Source organism: Solanum stenotomum, chromosome 8 (genome assembly GCF_019186545.1).
Source record: "Solanum stenotomum isolate F172 chromosome 8, ASM1918654v1, whole genome shotgun sequence".
NCBI lineage: Eukaryota > Viridiplantae > Streptophyta > Magnoliopsida > Solanales > Solanaceae > Solanum > Solanum stenotomum.
Window position 1 is genome coordinate 13,227,343 of NC_064289.1, and position 20,551 is coordinate 13,247,893.

The window sequence follows — 20,551 nt, forward strand, 5'->3', positions numbered from 1 at the left end:
TGGTATAAAAGTCTACCTAACGCTCCAAATTGACTTTACTATGCAATTCAAGTTTTCAAATATATTTTTTTTTCGAGTTAATAGTTAAAACTATATCTAAAATGTTACAATTTATTGAGTTCGATATATGAACTATCAGATTTATGACTGTGAGCTTCCTATCTAAATATGACATTGTCATTTTTTATGAGGATTGCTTTCTTTATTTATAATTTATATATTTAAAGAAAATCAATACAAAATGAAAACATGATAGCATATGGTATATATAAATATCATTATACCAATAATAGAAAACATGCACTATAACAAATACACTTTAAAACAACGAAAATCAAATTTAACATCCTACAAATCTACACTTTTTATTTGCGCCTCAATACATTGTTGGTACACTCGCCCCAAATCGCATTTGAAAACCTAATATTAGACCTGGACATACATTTAAAAGTGATAACATATTAACATTAATATTATGAATGCAAGTAAAACATTTAAAAGTTAATTGTTTATAGAATTTATGATTATGCATTAACATATATTTAGGAGGATTATTTTTGCCCCTGTATTTTGGATAATCATGTGCTGATTTTCAATTTCGATAATTACGTAACAAATTAATAATTTTGTTGAGAAAAGTGATTCAAAAAACACTTGTAAGTTGTAACATACTAGGAGAAATTCAAGCTTTTAACCTTTTTGTTTATGTTTTTTAAACCTTTAAATTTTGAACTAGACATTGATGATATGGAATTGACTTTGTCTAACTTACTCAAAAGAGGCCATTTTTTTAGATGGATGTTAGTTATTTTTCGTCTCAAATTATCTGTCGTATTTGTTTTATACGTTTAAAAAATATATATTAGTTATAAAGAATTATTGACTAATTTTATCTTTATTATGTCTTGAGTTATAATCTCTCTTCATTGAACAACTACTCTATTTATGTATCATTTTTCTTATAATTGAAATGTGCATAGTCTTTAAGTACAATTATTATTAAAGGTACAATAGAAAAATAAAATAAGTAATGTTATCTTTAACTTTTTAAAAATGACAACTAATATGATACAATTTAAATTACATTACAAGCAAGCAATTACCAACTATAAGAATTTTTGCAGATTACAGTAAAAATTGAGTTTAAATGTCTACTAACAATTTAAATGTTTATAAGTACAAGAGATAATCCAAACAAAGATAGGTGACATGTCATAGTCGATCAAATTATAATAGTCATATGAAATACTTATAACTTGAAACTTAAAATAATAATCACAAGAGATAAGTTTAGAGTTTCCTTTTTCTCCCTCTATATATAATATAATAGTTATATTTAAATTTGACTAATTTAGACTTAAACACTATAAGTCCATTTTTGAAGCATCGTCCAAATATTTTTTTTTATATATTGTCAAAAATCAAATCCGAAAAGACTTTTGATTAATTTTGAAACTAATTTCTTGTCAATACAAATGTGAAAACTAGCTCATTTTAGGACTATTTTCTTGATTGTAATATATTTTCCTATCTACCAATTTAATAGGATCCAATTTTCAATCTTTACAAGTCACCGACCCCATTCAAAGAACCTTAATCCCCAAATAAAGAAATAAATAAAAAATTGAAAATAATAATAATTTTGTTTCTGTGATGAGATAATTATTTTCCTAGCCACTAAATACTTATATATAGAACATTTGATTTTATTTTATTTTTTAAAAAGTCATATTCTTCTTGGTTTTACTCTTTCCTTTGAACTTTTTTTGTGCATTGATATAATTATTAGATGGAATAAATCATTTAAGATTATATTAAGAACACATATTCTCAAGCAAAACGTAGCAAAAAAGTTCAATATTTAGTAAAATAATATGAAGTGTTAAATAAATGAATTTCTTTGTTTGCCCATCTGTGACTAAGTTTTAATTTCTTAAAATTAGTAAAGTAAACACTTTTATTTATTCTTTTATTTGTGCGAGCTCATAATCTATACAAGGCAGTAGGCACTCACATGATAATACATATTTTCAGGGCAGCTCAAGTTAATCACTGGCCTAAAGTTAAAATTTTTTTTTGGAGACTTTGAATTTTTAAGTTTTTTTTTTTAAAATTATTTGAAATTTAGTTTTCTAGTTTTTTAAGAAGCAAAATTGTAAGTATACTTAAGATCATTTTTGATATGCAAAATTATTTCTATCTCTTGATTAAAAAAGTTACTTTTGAGGTAAATAATACCCCAATTATTTTAATATTTTGTCTAATTTTGACTTGACATGTATTTTTACAAAATAAAGAAGATATATATATATCAAAATGTCTTTTAATCTTATAGTCTTAAACATGTCATGTGGAAAGTTAAATTTAAAAAAAAACATCTTTTAATACTTCAAAATGAACTAAAAAAGTAAGACAAATCAATAAAAAGATACAATATACTTTTTTTTTAAAAAAAAAACTTATAATTATTTTATTATTACTGAAAAATAGGGTCCTCAAATTTGGGGCCTAAGGTGTATCCCTTGTTTTTGAAGACATTGAGTCGCCCCTGCATATTCTTCAATGTCTAATACTCCGAAAGGGGGAATTTCGTGACATTATTTCTAAAAAAAATTCAAATCTAATAATAATAATAATAAATAATTCTTTATTAAACTCTTTTAACTCTCTGAATTAGTTTTAGTGTTTTTTTTTAAAAATAAGTAAAGTAAACATTTTCATTTTGTTTTTTGTTTTGTGTTGGCTCACGATCTGTATAAATCGCGCACAAAGTAATAAATTTTTAAAATTAGTTTAATTCGAATAAATTTTTAATTTCATCTATAATTTGTGTTTGGTCAACTCTTTTAAAAGTTATTTTTGAACTTAAAATTATAATAAAAGATTTAATGATAAATATTACTCCTATTTAAACAAGTTTAAATATTTATCATTATGATACTTTAATGGGATAGGGGTCTGAAAAATATCTCAACTTTGGTCGAATTTGCTGTTGCGATACTAAACTTTCATGAGGACCTATTACCTCCCTAGACTATTTAATACCGTATTTTAAACATATATATTTGCCCACGTGGACATAAAAAATAATGTAAAATTATAAATAGTAATGTGTCCACGTGGACACATATATACCTTTAAGATACACTATTAAATAGTTCAGGGGTAAAAAATACGGTATTAAATAGTCTAGGGAGGTAATAGGTCCTTATGAAAGTTTAGTATCGCAACAGCAAATCCTACCAAAGTTGGGATATTTTTCAGACTCTTATCCCTACTTTAATTATGTACTTTTAAACACTTCAATTGAAGAGGAATAATTTTAGTAAACACAAATTTATGATAAAAATATATTTTATCATGAAATAATTTATCACTTGCTTTTCCTCTACTTTGAAGAATAAATTTCAAATTTCTATTTTTTTTTTGTTTATTTGTTTTAGTTCTAATTTATTTCCGCTTAAAATCACTTATTTCTCTAGATTTCGGTTAAACTTTTATATTCTTAGACTACGTTTTAAATTTTTAAATATTAATAAAGTAAACATTCTATTTATTTATTTTGTTTGTGTCAGGTTATGATCTATATTAGTCAAGCACATTGTAAGATATATTTTTTGATGTCTAGGATACTACGACAACGAGAATTTCATGACATTATTTCCTGGACTCTTTTTCAAATATAATAATAAATTCTTGATTAAACTCTTTGACTCTTCAAATAAGTTTTAGTTTTTTATAAAACAAATTAGTAAAGTAAACACTTTCATTTACTCAAAGAGTGGGAATTTCGTGACAATATTTCTTTGCCAAATATCTAATAAGTACTAATGGAAAAAATGGACCCATTGATGTAGAAAGAAGGATTAAACAATTAAATGCCCTGAAAAAATGCAGTAGAAAAAAGAGTGTAAAATTTGAAAAAACTCTTTTCTTTTTCTTTTTCCTTTTTTTCTTTTTTTTGGGAGCTTTGCAGCATCAGAAGTTTGAACTATGGACCATCCCGCTCTCACTCCCCACCCACCCCACTCTACCCACCCACCCCCACTCACGCTACCCCTTTCCACATCTACAGTGTTATATATCTATCACCACTCTACGCTCTTCACTCTCTCACCCCGCACCCCCACCCACCCCTCTGGAACCACACAGACGAGCTACATTGATTGTATGACCGATCGGAGAAGGTAGAAACCCTAGCTCTGCAATCGAGGCATCGCCGTTCAACGGTGTTGCAGGCAGCTCAGGAGCTGTGAATAATGCATAGTAAGCTCAGCTCAGACCTATACATACATGTTTGATATGTACTTGTTATGTGTACATATCGATATGGATATTATATTTGTAGATTAGCTGCAATGTACCATTGCCGTGTAGTTTTTCTAGATGAATAAGGAATTTATTTTGAAAATTTGAAAATTTTTAGCTCTATTTTGAGTAATCCTTGAGGATTTGCTTATGGATCTGTGAGCTTAGAGTTTTTCTTCCATTTTTCCTTAATATCTGGAGTCCTGATTTGTTTAATTTTTGTTGTTGTTGTTGTTGCTGGTTGTATTTATTTTATTTTTTGAATTTTTTTTATGGTTCATTGTTGTTGGATTTTGAGGTATTTGATTTTCATTTTCTGGTTACTTATGAAAATTTGATTTGGATTATTTATTTTCAATTTCTATTTTTGTTCTTAGTTGTTTTTACTTTTTAAAATTTTATAGTACATTTTGGTTGAATTTTGAGGTCTGAAAGCTATTTTTTAATTTTTTCTCTCTAGTATCTTTTGAGAAATGAAATTGTTTGGATTTGTTAATTGCCATTTTCTATTTCTTATACTTAGTTGTGATTAAGCAAATTAAATTTTGATGTGTTTTGGTTGATTCTTTGAGTCTTAAAGCTATTTAGTTTTACTTTTCCAGGTTGGTTTTGAAAAAAATAATTTGAATTAATACTTTTGCTTTGCTTATGGATTTTCACTGGGTATGTTGTTGTTGTTGCTTTGCTTGTGGATTTAGAAGTTAGGAGGAAATTGATTTTACAATGGACTTGAATTTCCAATTGAAGAACAATTGATGGATCTATCATGCTATTCTCAGAAATCTTAGTGTAGTTTTTTATTTTAAGTATTTTTTTTTTTGTGGATTTGTAGAAGATCTTTAGCTAGATCAAACTGAGAGATTTTTAAGAATTCCTACAATTTTTCAGTTACATTCAAAAGGTAATTAAATTACAAAACATTGACCGAGATGGCTGGTATCTTTTGATTTATTTGTTTATGGATTAAAGTTCTTTAAATCTTCTATTATATACTGTATCTACCTTTGAATAGATTGGTACTAAACTTTGAAATTGAATTGTATACATGACTTAATTTCCAGCAACAATGTATGAGTAGGTGCTTTCTTTTTTGCATTTGTAGAACTCTCCATGCAAATGGTATGTGCTATCTTTCCCTTTTACACCTTAAAGCTTAAGTAAGTAAATTCAATGAATGTTTGATGCAGGCTCGTCCCTGATTCAAGAGTACAGTGACAGTTGCTCTTTATTTCTATAAAGCTCTAGAATTGTGGTGGAACACAATGCAGGTGAATATCACTCTTTAAAATATAGACTTATGTCCTACATATGATGTCATTTTTTTGGGATAATACAAGTTAAGAACACATGACAAACTCACACCACAAGACGGGAACACAAAAATCATATGGTCTTGGCAGTTCGTTGTGGAATAGAGCCTTAGATAAGATCTCATCAAATGTTAGATGTGAACATAAATATATTTTTGTTATCAAATTTGTAACACTTTTTTGTCATTGCTTCTCTCCACACAATTTCTTTCTGCTTTGAATTAGAATATATGATTGTATCCATGTTTGTTTATTGACCCTTGGTTGATCAAATGAGAAAAACAGTCTCTTGTGCCTGCTGCATTTGAAGATACAGATTTGTGTTTCAGCTCATTCACAGGCTTGAAACTCTTTATTTTTAGTCTACTTCAGTAGCTTGCTAGTGGATGCTGGTGGTTCTCTGATATTTAAGACCCTCTTTCATGGAAGAGTTTGAAATGTATAAAGATATCTCTATGAAAAAAGTGTGTCCTTGTCTGCTAGGTAGTCATGGGAAAACCTACAAAAGAAATTAGCAAAGACAGCACAATGAGAAAATATAATGACCACAGCTGAGGAAAAGAAAAACTACATGTGATCGACTTTTTCAATTGTAGTTTATTACATAATTTTGTTCTTTGGTATGATTGACTTTCATAATATAAGTTAACATAAACTCCTAAACTTCCAACTTGTTCTTTACTTCTTCTCTTTGCTATTTCAGTTTATTCATAAGTGAATGTTATAATTGAAGTAATATTATGAATTAAAGGTTGCATCAATAGTGTTGGTTATGCTAACTTTCTGTTTGTAGAAGTTACTTTCCGCTTAGATATTAGTAGCTCAAACTGGCATAACTTGCGTATATTTAACTGACTAAGAAGGCTCCAAGTTCAAGTTACTATACCAGTTAATAATAGTTGCTTGATTTTTGACAAAAATCTTCTTAAATCTCATTAGTTCACATGATGGCATGTCGTAGACCGATCAGGCACTGGTTATCTTCTTACCCTGGTACCTGGACACATTTATTTGCCGAAACTTTAATGTTCTGAGCTTTCTGGGGAATAATGTCGTAAAGGCACTAAAGCTTTGTCCATGTAATTCTTGTTTTTTTTATAACTTTGTTTTCTTGTATTGCATATATATCCTTTATTTTTTTTCGTCATCTGGCCCTTTACTATAACATTTTTTGGATGTGTGTTGTGCTTAAAGCCCAAGACCTTTGAATTTTTCTTTGCCTTTGACAACACTGCTGAAGAATGATGTTTGTGCTGTTTCATCAAGTTCTTGGATCCTGCATATTGAGACTTATTTTAAAGTTCCCCGCTCTTTGGTCCATGTTAAGCATCTGTTTTGCCGGAGTCTTTTTTTTAAAAAACTTTTTTTTGGGGGTCATTCTTACCTTTGACTGTGAAAAGTTAACGATGATGCAATGTTGTCTCTGCAGTTGTAGCTCTGACAATTGGCATATCACCACCTGGATCAATGAGGAATGCAACTATGGCAACAGGATCTTCTAATCTTAAAGTGCCTACTATGCGAATCACAAGAGCACGGGCAAAAACCTTGGGTTCATCAGGAGGACTACCACCTCTACATCCATCTGTCAGACAGGATAAGAAACAGGGACTTGTAACACAAGGAACAAAATCCAAAAGACCAGCCCCAGATGAGAACAAACCAGCTAATTCTTCTAGTACTGCTTCTCAACAGCATAAGCGAAGGGCTGTTCTCAGGGATGTCACTAATGTGCTTTGTGAAAATCCATACATGAATTGCATCAATGGAAACAAATTTCAGGTGAGCTTCAATAGATGTGTTACATCATATTGGCTCTTTGGAAATGAAATCATTCCTGCTGAACATAATTATTGGTTATTGAACTAATGTCTTTGTTTCCAAAGATGGAGATTCAGTGCTGAATCTTTTTCTTTGTTTCAAAAACTTGTCAACTTCTGGCCGATGATGTGAACTCGTCTTATGGTGATAGGTTAAGAAATTCTCTGATAAGAGGAATTCAAAGGTGACACCTGCTATTTTGGTGAAAAAGCCTGAGCTTGAAGATAGAAAAGAGAGTATGATTGAAGAAGCAAGAAAAGTAAAGGTCGAGGAATCACAAGAACACTGTTCACAAGCACACTTCAAGGACCACCCATTAACTCAGCCAAGTGAATATATCACCGCCGCTCAGAGTGGTTTAGCTGATCTTATGCCTGTGAATAGGAGTTCATGTTATGGCATTACCCTCCAGAATACAACACCAAAAGGTATGATATTGTGTGCTATTATGCAAGATTTGAAAGCCTTGGAATTTGTTGATTTCATTCCCTCTCTTTAAACATAGTTTGAAGTGCAACTACCATGAGTCCATGACTGAGCTTTGCCTGCTCCTTTAAGTTTCAAAAAATCTGTGGTAATTGCTGCCTGCTCATCGGGAGGGACCAACAACTAAGATACTTGATAATCGTAACTTTTCTGAAAACTTTATGTTTCTTAAAAGTGATGTGCACGATGAAACTGTGAACTAGTTTATATTTATATTCAACGCTTTTGAATTTGATCCTTTTATGAAATGCTCTATTGGAAGCACATATAATTCTTTGAGAGTGCGACAAGCATGCGTGTCCTTTACTGGCATATAGTTTTAGTTAAAATTTCAAAGTGCAAAGCTGCTTATGCCCCTTTGTCCAACTCAGATATATTATTATTACAATAGGCATCCATTTGAATTCAATGTTATAATTCCGAGCACGATCTCTAGAATAGCAATTTTTAATTTCCTTGCTGTTATTAAGGTTCTCTACTATATATGCAGCAAGAAGAAAGTTTATAAAGACTTCATTCACTGCATTTTGCTCATTTTTTTCATTTTGCATTCTAGTAAATCTCAATTCAGTAAACTGTTTGAAAAAAAGCTGTGTAAAATTTCCATTTTTCATAAAACCTCAAAAGAGAGCTCTTGCTCACTTGAATGTGAAGTAGCTGACTTGTAGCACCATCAGAAGAAATGGTAACCCTCGAATAACTGGAAGTAAAGAGACAATGTAATACATGCAACAGAAATAGCGAAGAAACCAATTGAGTGCATAGTTCCTCATGGGTGATATGTCTTTGTGGTTCTATGGAGATAGTTATTTTATGTCTCCAATACAAAGGGCGTTTTGTGTCATTTTGCAAATGGATGGACTGCAAAACCTTTTCCAAAAAAGGTAAAAAGCCAAAACTGTTGGTAGAAGGAAAACTTATTAATCTGTTTGATCTTCTGGCATTGCCTGCAAAATTTAATCATCATCTTAACATTGCATGAACGGTTACTAGTCTTGAAAGGAAATCCTATTGATATGTTCTTTTCTAGAAGGAGCTTATTTGTTTCTGTTCCATCATGCAGATGAAAGCAAGGTTTGCTTGAAACAGGAAGGCTCCAATTCGCTTGGTATTGCAGATATAGATTCAAAACACAAGGATCCACTTATGTGTAGTCTGTATGCTCCTGATATATATAACAATTTGCACGCCATGGAGGTTAGTATGACTGGTGCATTCCTGTTACTACTACAAAAATTACTGATGCACTGTTGATAAGTCTAGTGATAGCACTAGGCATCTGTAACCATCTAAACAATATCAAGCTTAATGCTTCCTTTAGTTATTAATTAAACAATATTATCATGGATAATTGCAATGAAATAGTTTAAATACTTCTGAACAAGTTTAAGAGTGCCCTTCCTTTTCTTTGTTAACCTAAGACTTTATGTTTCTCAATTACTAAATGACAAAGTCGTCTCACCAACAGCTTGACCGGCGGCCTTCCTTTAATTATATGGAAAAGCTTCAGCGGGACATTAACAAGGGTATGCGAAGTATTCTTATTGATTGGCTTGTGGAGGTCAGTTTGCTAACTTGGATGTTTTAACGCTGCTTAATAATATGTGAGATATTATCTTAAAGAGTATGTTGTGGTTCTTAATAAACAAAATCTTTTCACATATAGACCTAAGTTGTGATAGTAGAAAACCTTTTTGTTGATTACCTTTACTTTGATCTTTGGATGAACGGTTCCTTTTTTTGAAGGCATCACCAACTGAAATTTTTGCTTCATATTCAAGCATTATTGTCTTGTTTAATTTTTATGGTTACCCTTCCTGGAAGACCACATGTGTTTTCCCTTAAAGCATTTCATCGAATGTTAGTTCTGATATGAATTTTCATATTTAGTCTACAATCATGATTTCTGTCTAAATGACCAACTGACCATTTAGCCTATACATCTCTCCTTTGCCATTTTGGAATATCATAAACAGATATTATGATACATTCATACTTCTCTATTAAGAAAATAAGTCTGTTTACTATGATGTAAAGGTGCAATACTTTAATGGTGTTTTTCTCTTTATAAGTTCTCTTACCTAGCTATTGCTAATATACCTATTACTATTCAGTATTTTATCTTGGGTAAAATAATTCTTAAGTTCCCTCATAAGTTATGCATGTATTATTTATGCAAGCTATGAAAATGGAAATTAAACACTGTATCAGTAGTCGGGGATTTATTGCTTGAATTATTTTTGTTTTACTGGAAATCAAAAGAGCCTTTACATTTCCGCCATTGATTATGCATATTGATAATAGCACTGGCTTATGGAATTCAGACTTACTTTTGCTAAGCTCTTTTCCTGCTTATCAAGTATTGGATATGCTTATCTTGCATGACGGTGAAAATTGTATCCGCTGAATATCATTTTGTTCACTCTCTTGCAGGTTTCTGAAGAATATAGGCTGGTTCCAGACACTCTTTACCTGACTGTACATCTTATTGATAGGTTCCTCTCTGAGCATTACATTGAAAAACAAAAACTGCAGCTGCTTGGAGTTACCTGCATGCTAATTGCTTCGTAAGTAAATCATTTTTGGATATTCATACTCAAGAATGTCAGGTTATAGGGTAGACTAAACAGTTTTTACATTTATAAACTTGTAGATCACAAAGATTTCCCTTTTTACCGTGGGAGCTTGTGGGAAATAGAGCCATTTAACTTACATTCCCCTTTTTTTAAACTTGTATTGCATGTGCTATATTCTACACGGTAATATACTTTGCCCAATTCTTAGAATTATTTATAGCTTCAGTAAAGAGAAACTATTTGTACTTTCATCTGCATCTTTTCATTGTTTTATTCTGCAGTATGTGATCTTTTATTTACTTTTGTGCTTGCAGCAAATATGAAGAAATTTGTGCACCTCGTGTGGAAGAATTTTGCTTTATTACAGACAACACTTACTCGAAAGAAGAGGTATGCTCATTCCAATGCTGATCTAGTCGTACATTTCATTTATGTGGAGAAAGAGGTACTTGGAGATATGCTATGTAATACAGAGCAGTTAAATAACTTTAGTTTCAAATAGTGTAATAAGCATGTATGAGTTGCTTTAGATTCTTTAAATTCATTTCTCCTGGTTGTATTTGTCGTTGGTACCCATTCTTGATGTTTGGTCACTTAATATTGAACTCCAGTGCTATGTGATACTCTCTAGATGTCTAGTACTGGGCATTTAAGGAGTGTTAGAAGCCCACAGTGGTTGAGAGTAGTAAAGGTTGTAGCTCTTATATGGTTTTCAACCATCCTCAATTCATGAGCTAGCTTTGAGGGTTAAACCCAAGGTCTGTCATAACATTTTGTACCTTTATGCATCCAACTAGTCTTTCAGAATGTCCTTGTAAATTGATAACTTCTATAAGATCCACTCCTTGCATTCCTCTGCTTGTTCTTTTGTCTGTCATTCTAGCAAAGTCAGTCATGGTAGTAGCATTTTTTTCTTTTGCTGGTCCTAACTACATTGCTTTACCCCCTTGTACTTATCTTCTTAAAGGCGAAGATCTAGATTGCCTCATCTAGCTCTGAGCTTTCCTTTCTCTTTTATGATATCTTGGATGCATACTTTGTTCCTACTTGAGTAATGATCTGAACATTTCCCAAATGTTTTCCTATGTCTTCTATAATACGACTTAAAGCTCCCTGTGGATGTGAAAAGGTTAATTATTGATTGCATGTCTATTGTCAGGTAGTAAGAATGGAAAGTCTAGTTCTGAATTTTTTGGGCTTTCAACTTGCTGCTCCGACCACCAAAAAGTTCCTGAGGTACCTGTAATTAGCAATATATGCAAATTTAATCATGTTACTTGTGAGAGCAGGCTCCTTATTTGTGTCATTGTCCTTTGTTTTTAGGAGATTCGTTCAAGCATCACAAGCTTCTTATGAGGTAGATGAGATATCATTCTTCTTTTGGTTTGAGTCCTAGTAAATGAAGCTTACATGACAGTAAATTTCTCCAACCTACAGGTTCCCTCTGTTGAACTGGAATTCATGGCAAACTATTTAGCAGAGTTAACACTAGCTGAATATAGTTTTCTTAAGTTTCTTCCATCTGTTACTGCTGCATCAGCTGTATTTCTAGCCAGATGGACACTTGATCAATCTAACCACCCATGGGTATGCAACTTTTTTGCACCTTGATCCTGTCATCTTTTGGCAATTGAATGCAACCACAAAATAACTCCAGAAATGTCTTGCAGAATTCAACTTTGGAGCACTACACTACATATAAGGCGTTAGATCTGAAAACTACCGTTCTTTTGCTGCAAGATTTACAGATGAACACCAGTGGAAGCACTCTGAATGCCATCCGTGAAAAGTATAAACAACCAAAGGTAAGAAACTTTATCACAACCGTTCTCTTTTGCGTGCATCCACATGTATCAGCTGTTTATCATTGTACTGAAGCTTTCATTTGAATTGACAGTTCAAGTCCGTGGCAACTTTATCGTCTCCAAAACCAGTCCAATCACTGTTCTAGGAAATGCTGATTTTAAGTCCGGTTGGCCAATTCATGTTTGGCAGATCCATTGTCACTTTTTCAAGCGAAGGAACATTAATCTTTAACATACAATAATCCATCCTTCCTGGAAAGAGACACATTCTTTTCAACCCTCTTTCAAATTTTAACCACATCTATCATCCTACCATGTTCCAGCAGATGATACAGAAACATGTAGATTTCGATGAAGCGGATGCATTAAGTTAAAAGAAATGGCAATATGTAAGTAACTTCACAGCACCTGGTTAGCTTCTTGCTATCGTGTATATGGAGCTGTTTGAGAGCTCCTGTTGTTAAATGGTTCCAACTTTGACGTTTCTATTCATTAAGCTTAATAAATCCTTTTCCATCCTGGACTAGATACAAGTTGTTTAATTCTACCAAGCTTACATAACTTTGGTTCCATGCTTTCTCATTTAAGTTCTATATTTGTTAAGGTAGCCGTTAGGTACTTAAATTGTGTTTGCAGGTGGATAAAAAATTTAATTACACCCGATGTTTACACAAAATCATACTTATTATGGTTTAAGTCATAAACTAAGGTGAAAACTTACATTAATTAACTGTATATTTTAATTAATGTAAATACTGAGGGATGTTTGCTCTGCAGACAGTTATGCAAACATCACCAGACATAGTTTTATAACAAGACTTGAGTAGGTTTTACCAAATTTATTGCGTCCTCAACTTAGGCCTAAGCGAATCCATACTTTGTGATTGCATTTAAAAGCGGAATAGTAGACAGGACTTACATAAAGCAACTTTCAATCATGAAGTGAAAACAGGAAAATACGGATAATTTAAAGCTTCTTTTCATAAATTGGCATGAGAAAATAATTTTTTAACTATATAGATGTGAATCCATATTAAAGACAGCATGAGTTTATTTTAAAACATAAACATGACTTAAATACTCTAATACATGACATTGCAATAGAAATATCGAGGCAAGGCCTCAACGTTACCAAAGAATCTAATACAACAAAGACATAAACTCGAATAAGAAGTGGGGCTCACCAACTCGAATTGAATACAAACCAATATGCCTATCAAAAAAATTTGGTCTCTTGAACATCTGAACCTGCATAGTAAGATTCATCGCTCTAGTAAAAAGGACGTAAATATTATTGAATATCACTATATGAACAATACAATTGAAAAAAATGTAGGCATATGGAAGGAATGGACATACGATGACCTGATAAGATCATTATCAACTTACTAGTATGAAAGCATCCACTTGGCTTGATGCAAGATGTTGAGGAGCAAAAATGAGAAAGTAGCATCTTATCGCCAAATTAATGGCCCAAATCCCAATGATATTTGTTACTATTTCCTGTCTAAAAATAAATGTCATCCTAGTAAAAATCACCTTCTTTAAGAAATCAATAAATATAATATGTAGTTTACTTAACTACTATCTTTATTTAATAAATGTCTCTTAAAAATTTAACACTATTAAATAGAGTATTAAGGATATACCATAGTCGATAAAACATATCTGACTTATTTTTATCTTAACTTCCTAAGTTGACATTTATTTTAGGACAATTTTTTTCTTGTAACGTGACACAGGAGCAGGTAGTTACTAGTATTGATTATTTCACATTGGTCCTCCAAAGTCCAAACTATTACTACCTTTCTCCTTTAACTTATTAGTCAACAATTCAATTATACTAGTACTGTAATATATTTTGCTCACACGAATAAGATGTGTGGGAAAAAAAAAAGCATTAATTTCTGTTTTTTAGTAGAGAAATAGTAGTACTACTTTTTTCTATTTATCGTAGTTGTTGAATGTGGTCGTACTCTTCTATGGTAGTGTTAAAAGTTCAAATGTTTAGCTGTAAAGTACCCCTTTCCAGCACATAATAATAATACTACAAACTGTACAAACAGGTGCCAAATAAATTGTGACTTTTGAAGAATCACAAAAGTCTCTTAACCCACAGGCCGGGGTGGATAGAGATTCACGTGAATCCAATAATTTTTGCTAATTCAATGTAGCAGGAGGTTACGGGTTCAAGTTTTGAAAATAATCTCTTGCAGAAATGCAAGGTAAGGCAGCATATTGTGGTCATTAAACCTTGCATATGGCGAGAGCTTTAGTGCACCGAACTGCGTTTTTTTTTTCTGTCTGTTGATCAGACTGTGGAACTCATTAACTAAAATTCTAGATTTGCCTAGCACATTCATCAATCATAACTTTTAAGTTAGTGAGCGCAGAAATATCACTATAATAAACCATTTTTAATAGATGGGGAACTTATAGTATAAATATCTGTTTGAGGGCAAAATGAAAAGGTAATAATTAGAAGCTTCATAAATATAGTACAAAACTACAAATTAGTCAATGTTTTTGGTACTAACAAAAACAAGAAATGGTGTCAAACAGATTGCCTGAAACTTCTCTATTTTCTTTTTCTTCTTTTCCACTTTCATCCAACTAGCAAAGCTGAACACTAAAGAAGCTAGGCAAAAAGGTGATGAAAATATTAGCCATTTAGATAAACATATAAGGCCATGACAAAATGTTCATAATAAAAGAAACAAATGTTAGTTTAGCCCCCCATTCGTGCTCCTCAACACAGTTGTAGGACTAAGTTACAACAGAGATAAGGCTGTTAATCGGGTTGATCTTCAAAAACCGGCACCAGACAACAGCCATTTTCCATCCATGACGCCATTCTAGTTTTTTGTCCATGACTCCTACATTGTGTGGAACATACACAGCAAAACACGGGGACAAGGATAGAGTGGAGTCATCATGTCTTAGCAAGTGATTGAAGTTGCTAAAGGCATTACCAGGACAGCAATGTTTCCAGCTACAGGTGGACGTAGACTAGCTGCAGTCTCCAGCTGTTCCCATGCTTCCTTCCGTTTTTCAGATTCCAAGTTTATTTTTTCCTGTTCTTCCTTGTAATGCGAATGGCAAGCAAGGAAAAGCACATCATCCATTTCAGAGAACATCCTTCTTACGTTTAGACTCAAATTCTGCACAGCATGATTCCAGTGGTTCTGAGCATTGCTTTCCACAGCTGGGAATATAATCGGGAGAATCACATGCCGGTTATGTGCAATCAAATTGACAATTTGGTCATTATTCCAAAGGAACAGAGCCCTTTCAGCAACCTGGACAATAAGTTTGACTATTAGGATGACAAATAAGTGACTTTGAAGTTCCGAAAGTGGTATAGTAGAAACATTTTAGCAAAGGCAATTTTCAGACACACACAGAGGATTGGGGGGGGGGGGGGGGGGGGGGGGGGTAGTGGAGGTAATTGGAACAAATTAACATCATGGTTTTTAAGCATCACAACATGGAATAACTGATAACAGACTAATGCAGCATCAAATAGATCATCACGTATGGCAACCTTTCTACCAGAAAAGGCCTGAAGTTCATATCTATCACTCTCCACCAGGAAAAAAGGGGGGTTGAGAGAAAACTCGGAAAGAAAAAGAGAAGGAGGGGGTTTCAGAAACTAACCAACAATGAACTAAATTTGTTTTTCGACCATTTTGCCATATACTCATTCTTCTCTCTCTCTCTTCCCCATCCACAAACCACTTTTCAAGTAGAAGCCTCCAGTATTTAGATGGATACACAATTCATAAGCATAGTCCTCACTCTTGGTTAGAAGATCATACTTAGTCGCAAAAACATACTATATGCCTTGGAAGTGAGATGCTATAGTTTTTGGCAAATTGTGTCCCTGAACCCAACAATTTCCAGCCTCAACAATAAAAGATAAATGGAGTAGAAAAAATAAAAAGGAAAAGTAGAGTGTAAGAGATGAGTAAAAGCGAAAGACAAACATCCTTTGGGTCCCATGCAGGAGGGCTTCTTGGAAAGTACATGGAGGAAGAGAAATCCACAGAACAATAAGTAAGGCAAGATTATTACATCATAACAAAAGGTTGGGTACCACTCTCAATATACACCATAACATATGGCATGACCGCGATGTAGTTAAACTCATCTGACGCCATATAATGATTGTTATCCAAGTATCTACTGGAAAGACTTAGTTAAGTAGAAATTTACAGATGTTTAGATGTGTTGAGCACTAGCAGGTTTAAAGATATCATATTATAACCACCACCACCAACTCATCAGAATATGGTGGTGGCGTTCATCGAAGTGCAATGACTGATTGATGTCAGAAGATTTGACCGAACAGGCCCAGGATGCTTGGTTTTATTCAAGTTAACTCTGTCAAAGATCCAATTACTTCCTCAGTTTCTCTCAGTCTCTGAAACTCCAATTTTTAAGTCTAAGAATGGACAAAGATACTTAAATCAATGACTGAATAATGCAGATTAAGCAATATATCTCATTCTTCTTATTGACAGGTTTTCTGATGAAATTTATTAACTTGATCCCAGAAATGCCCTCGGAAACAGTAATAGATCTTCTTTTTCAGCACTCTTCTATCTAGTGTCATCCCTTGAAACCACTTGTTTACCCAGTTCATTAATAAGACAATAAAAATCCTGAACATTCTCTTGGGGCACAAGTCTTTCTGGCTCCATAATCTTAAATTCTCGACTCATTGCTGAAACCATTTCAAACTAAATGAAAAACTCCTGTCAGCAATCTAGAAATCTAATTCTAGGCAACTGAGCTGGTAGTAAATTTGAAGCTTTTTATGTAAAAATTCCTCACAGCTAAAAATGCATGTAAATCTGGAAGGATCCTGATTCTTTACAAGTCAAACAACTGGATGAAGAATACATCATTCAATCAATTGCATTTCCATCCCACATTAGCCTGAATCCTCTGTATCAATTAGAAGGAGAAATCTTATCACAATATTAGTTCATAGATCCTTGAACAAACCATATCTAACCAACAACTCAGAAACTACGCAACAAATAAAAATTAAAGTACACATGCACACACATATATACATGTCTAGAGACATAATTATTAGTACCTGAAAATGGTAACTATTGATGCAGCAACCGATCCGCCAGAACAAGGGAACCATCACTTTTTGGAACTCAGCCATGTTAATAACTTCCAAAATTTCTTCCAGCTCACTCAAAAACATCACCTCCTTTTGGGTACTTGTGATAGGCCAGTACTTCAACAAACCCCTAATCACAGTGCTAGCCAATTTGGGATCTTTCTCTATGAACTGGTTAATGCAATATGATAACTGTTGAAAGTAAATCCCCAAGGATTTTGGCTTGTGCAAAGGAATCAAGGTCCTTGACAAAAAGATCTTATGCTCCTCTTTCAATGGCAGAGCAAACCCTGTCACCACACTTCCGAAAATCTCCAAAAGTTCAGCAATCCCATTATGTTTCTCAGACTCAAATACAACGCGGTAAAACATATTGCTTATACTCTTCCTTATGTAAGGTCTATGAACCATGAACTTGCCATAAATCCTATGCAAAATAGCTTTCAAACAATCTCTTTCCCTTGGATCTTCAGAATCAAACAAGTCAAGTAATTTCAAGATGAACTGATGGTTTATATACTTCTTTGCAACCTTAGCTTCTAGAGAAGAAGATGTTACAAACTTGAGCAACAGATCATAAACAATTTGCAAGTGAGGCCAGGCAGGGTCAAAAGTAGGCTCATCATCATCATTTTCGCTGGTCTGGCTACTATTAGACCGATAATTAGGAGGGAAAGCCCGAAACAAATTAACAGCACATGTTTTACACAATGCAAGAATTGCAGGTTCTGAAAATTTGGGTGGATTAGCAGATACAAAATCCAAAAGCTCAAACAATGTAGCCCTTTTTAGATCCTTTTCTGCTACATTCTTAGTTGGGTCCCTGAAATCAAAGTCTACACAGCAGAGACTTAACTTACTGATAAAAAGATTCATCTTTTCAGAGCTGGGAACATCTTTGAAGGAAATCAAAGGCTCAATCCCTGCAATCACACTTGCTGGGAACACAACTGAGGAAGTCCTCCTTGGAACACTATTAGGCCTTCCAGGACCTATATTTGAGCTTGCATTCGGGCTATGTGAGTCCGAATTGCCTCTTCCTAAGTCTACTGACTCAGATTTCAGTGATTTCTTCGGAAGCTTACTTAGAAAATGCTTCCACATGGTGCTTTTCACAAACTTTTAACACAAAAACAGATAAAAGAGGGTGCAAGAACACTCAAATCAAGATATTACTGGTAAAGGGCAACAACCCTAGAGTTGTAGTACAGAACCAAGATCTAAACCAAAACCCCATTGGCTAAAAAATCTGCAAACTTTAAGCTAAACCACAAAATGGGGGTGCCATTATCTTCAGCAAGAAGAAAGAAAAATCAAATCTTTCCTCAAAATAACTCAAAGGGTGTTCAGATCTTGATTTACATATAGGGAAAAGATTGAGAAAAATGCAAGAATCATGTAAAGCTGAAGCCTTTTTTGCTCAATTTACAACCTTGGATTCTTTAAATAAAGAGAGAGAGCCTAGATCTCATACACATTCATTATAACTATTTATATATACATAACATGAAAAAGATTCAGATATATTGCAGAGAAGGGTAGGGAGGGTGTCAGAATGTGGGTATGTTGGGTGGGTGGTGGGTTGAAGGGAGAAAGAAGGAGATTCAGATGCTGATAACAAGGCTAAAGAAAACAAAAATGTCATTATTCATCATTCAAATTTCTTCATGCACTAGTACTATGTACATTTATACATAAACATAAAAACAACAAGTGAAAAAAGCTTTCTTCTTCATTAGGAAATTTTTGGGTTTGAAGGGGGTGGGGTAAAAGGGATAGGGGTGGGGTAAGTGGGTTACAGAGCTTAATTATGAACCTTGGCATGGATGCATGGTGCAGAGGGGAAAATGGTGAAAGTCCATCATTGTTTGTTTGTATCTTTTTGACAATAATTTATTGCAATAACAATAATAATAAAAGTAGACCAAAGAAAGAGCAGTAAATTTGAATGACTGGCTTACTTTTTATTTCTTTCACAATAATGTTCTGCTTTTTTTTCCTCTTTCAAATTTTTTTTTCTCGATTTGTGAGATGGTTTTATTATTGATAACTTATTTCTGAGAGAAAATACAGGTGGGCCTTGTGTAAGGAAAAAAAAAAATGAAAAGAGTAAAGAATCACCACACAAATTTGAAAAAGATCCTTTTTTTCTTAGGGTTATATTATTGGTTTTTTAACTATTTTTTCCTCAATCTTGACGTTTATTTATAACTCAAGAAAATCACAAAAAATGTTTGTTTTAACTTTTTTAAAGGTTATTGTAAAAAAAATTAAGAATAATTAGTTGAAACTTGTGTTGACACATACCAATAGATATTTATTAAATTAATTGAGATGCGCACAAACTAATTCAGATATCTGGTTATCAAAAAGTTATTTTGAAGTGATCTGAGGGAGGAGGATATTTCTAAGAAAAAAAATTACTCGTTGACAAATAAAATTTTATTTCTAAAGAATATTTTCTTCACAAAACTTACTAAAAGAAATTTTTAAGTTATTCAAACAAGTAATGCTCTTCTTTAATTTTTTTTCAAAAATAAAAGAAAAGAAAAAAGGTGTCATGAGGGAGTAAGAATAAAGATGAAATAATAAAGTTAACTCACGCATATTTTAAAAAAAAAAAAAAAAAAAAAAAGATGTGCATGTATCATTTATTCACTTTTTAGTAATATTTGTCATTTTTTAACAAAAAAAAAGTCTTTTACTCCTGAGAAAATGTTATATATCCGAAAAAATAAGTAGAGACCAAGTAGGCGTTTGGCTGTAGCTTTTAAATATTTTTCACTTTCTTTAGGATTTTATATAGTTGGAGCTAATATGAATTCAAACAATATTTGAAATTAGTTCATGCTTTGATTATACTTAAATACAACTTCAAAAAATAATAAGTGAATTGCAAAATAAATTACAAGTCATTTTTTGAATTTGAAATTTTCATGACCAAATACTAATTTTCGAATAAAATAAAAAGTTATTCTCAAAAAATAATTTTTTTTATGGTCAAATGGGTCCAAATAATGATAAAAGTAACACAAACAAGTACGAGATATATTGATAGTAAATTAGCTATCCTCTACATTTTTTTTATGCAAATTAATTACTAGT

General features: G+C 32.6%; 2 protein-coding genes across 3 annotated transcripts; one reads left to right on the plus strand and one right to left on the minus strand.

The window, feature by feature from the left end:
* Nucleotides 1–4,123: 4,123 nt before the first annotated feature.
* Nucleotides 4,124–12,872, plus strand: LOC125874722 (cyclin-A2-2-like). 2 transcript variants are annotated; one of them, XM_049555729.1, is made up of 13 exons: nt 4,124–4,266; nt 5,496–5,576; nt 7,048–7,400; nt 7,591–7,867; nt 8,989–9,122; nt 9,394–9,486; nt 10,359–10,492; nt 10,816–10,891; nt 11,661–11,737; nt 11,825–11,858; nt 11,939–12,088; nt 12,172–12,306; nt 12,399–12,872. In XM_049555729.1, the coding sequence occupies exons 3-13, from the start codon at nt 7,086–7,088 to the stop codon at nt 12,450–12,452; spliced, it is 1,479 nt and encodes a 492-aa protein (XP_049411686.1). In that variant the 5' UTR covers nt 4,124–4,266; nt 5,496–5,576; nt 7,048–7,085; the 3' UTR covers nt 12,453–12,872. The 2 variants fall into 2 exon arrangements, with proteins under 2 accessions (XP_049411686.1, XP_049411687.1); XM_049555730.1 differs by having other exon boundaries at nt 4,126–4,187.
* Nucleotides 12,873–14,770: 1,898 nt separating this feature from the next.
* On the minus strand, nt 14,771–19,427 carry LOC125872800 (serine/threonine protein phosphatase 2A 57 kDa regulatory subunit B' kappa isoform). Its single transcript, XM_049553591.1, has 2 exons — nt 17,414–19,427; nt 14,771–15,605 (listed from the first exon to the last, which is right to left on the minus strand). The coding sequence occupies exons 1-2, from the start codon at nt 18,548–18,550 to the stop codon at nt 15,246–15,248; spliced, it is 1,497 nt and encodes a 498-aa protein (XP_049409548.1). The 5' UTR covers nt 18,551–19,427; the 3' UTR covers nt 14,771–15,245.
* Nucleotides 19,428–20,551: the final 1,124 nt, after the last annotated feature.

Excerpts from the sequence above, each read along its gene's own strand:
- LOC125874722 (XM_049555729.1), top strand. The coding sequence starts at position 7,086 with ATGAGGAATGCAACTATGGCAACAGGATCTTCTAATCTTAAAGTGCCT. Across the intron at positions 10,493-10,815 it reads ACCTGCATGCTAATTGCTTC|CAAATATGAAGAAATTTGTG; the intron begins GTAAGTAAATCA and ends TTGTGCTTGCAG. Across the intron at positions 11,738-11,824 it reads ACCACCAAAAAGTTCCTGAG|GAGATTCGTTCAAGCATCAC; the intron begins GTACCTGTAATT and ends CTTTGTTTTTAG.
- LOC125872800 (XM_049553591.1), bottom strand. The coding sequence starts at position 18,550 with ATGTGGAAGCATTTTCTAAGTAAGCTTCCGAAGAAATCACTGAAATCT. Across the intron at positions 15,606-17,413 it reads TCAATAGTTACCATTTTCAG|GTTGCTGAAAGGGCTCTGTT; the intron begins GTACTAATAATT and ends CTTATTGTCCAG.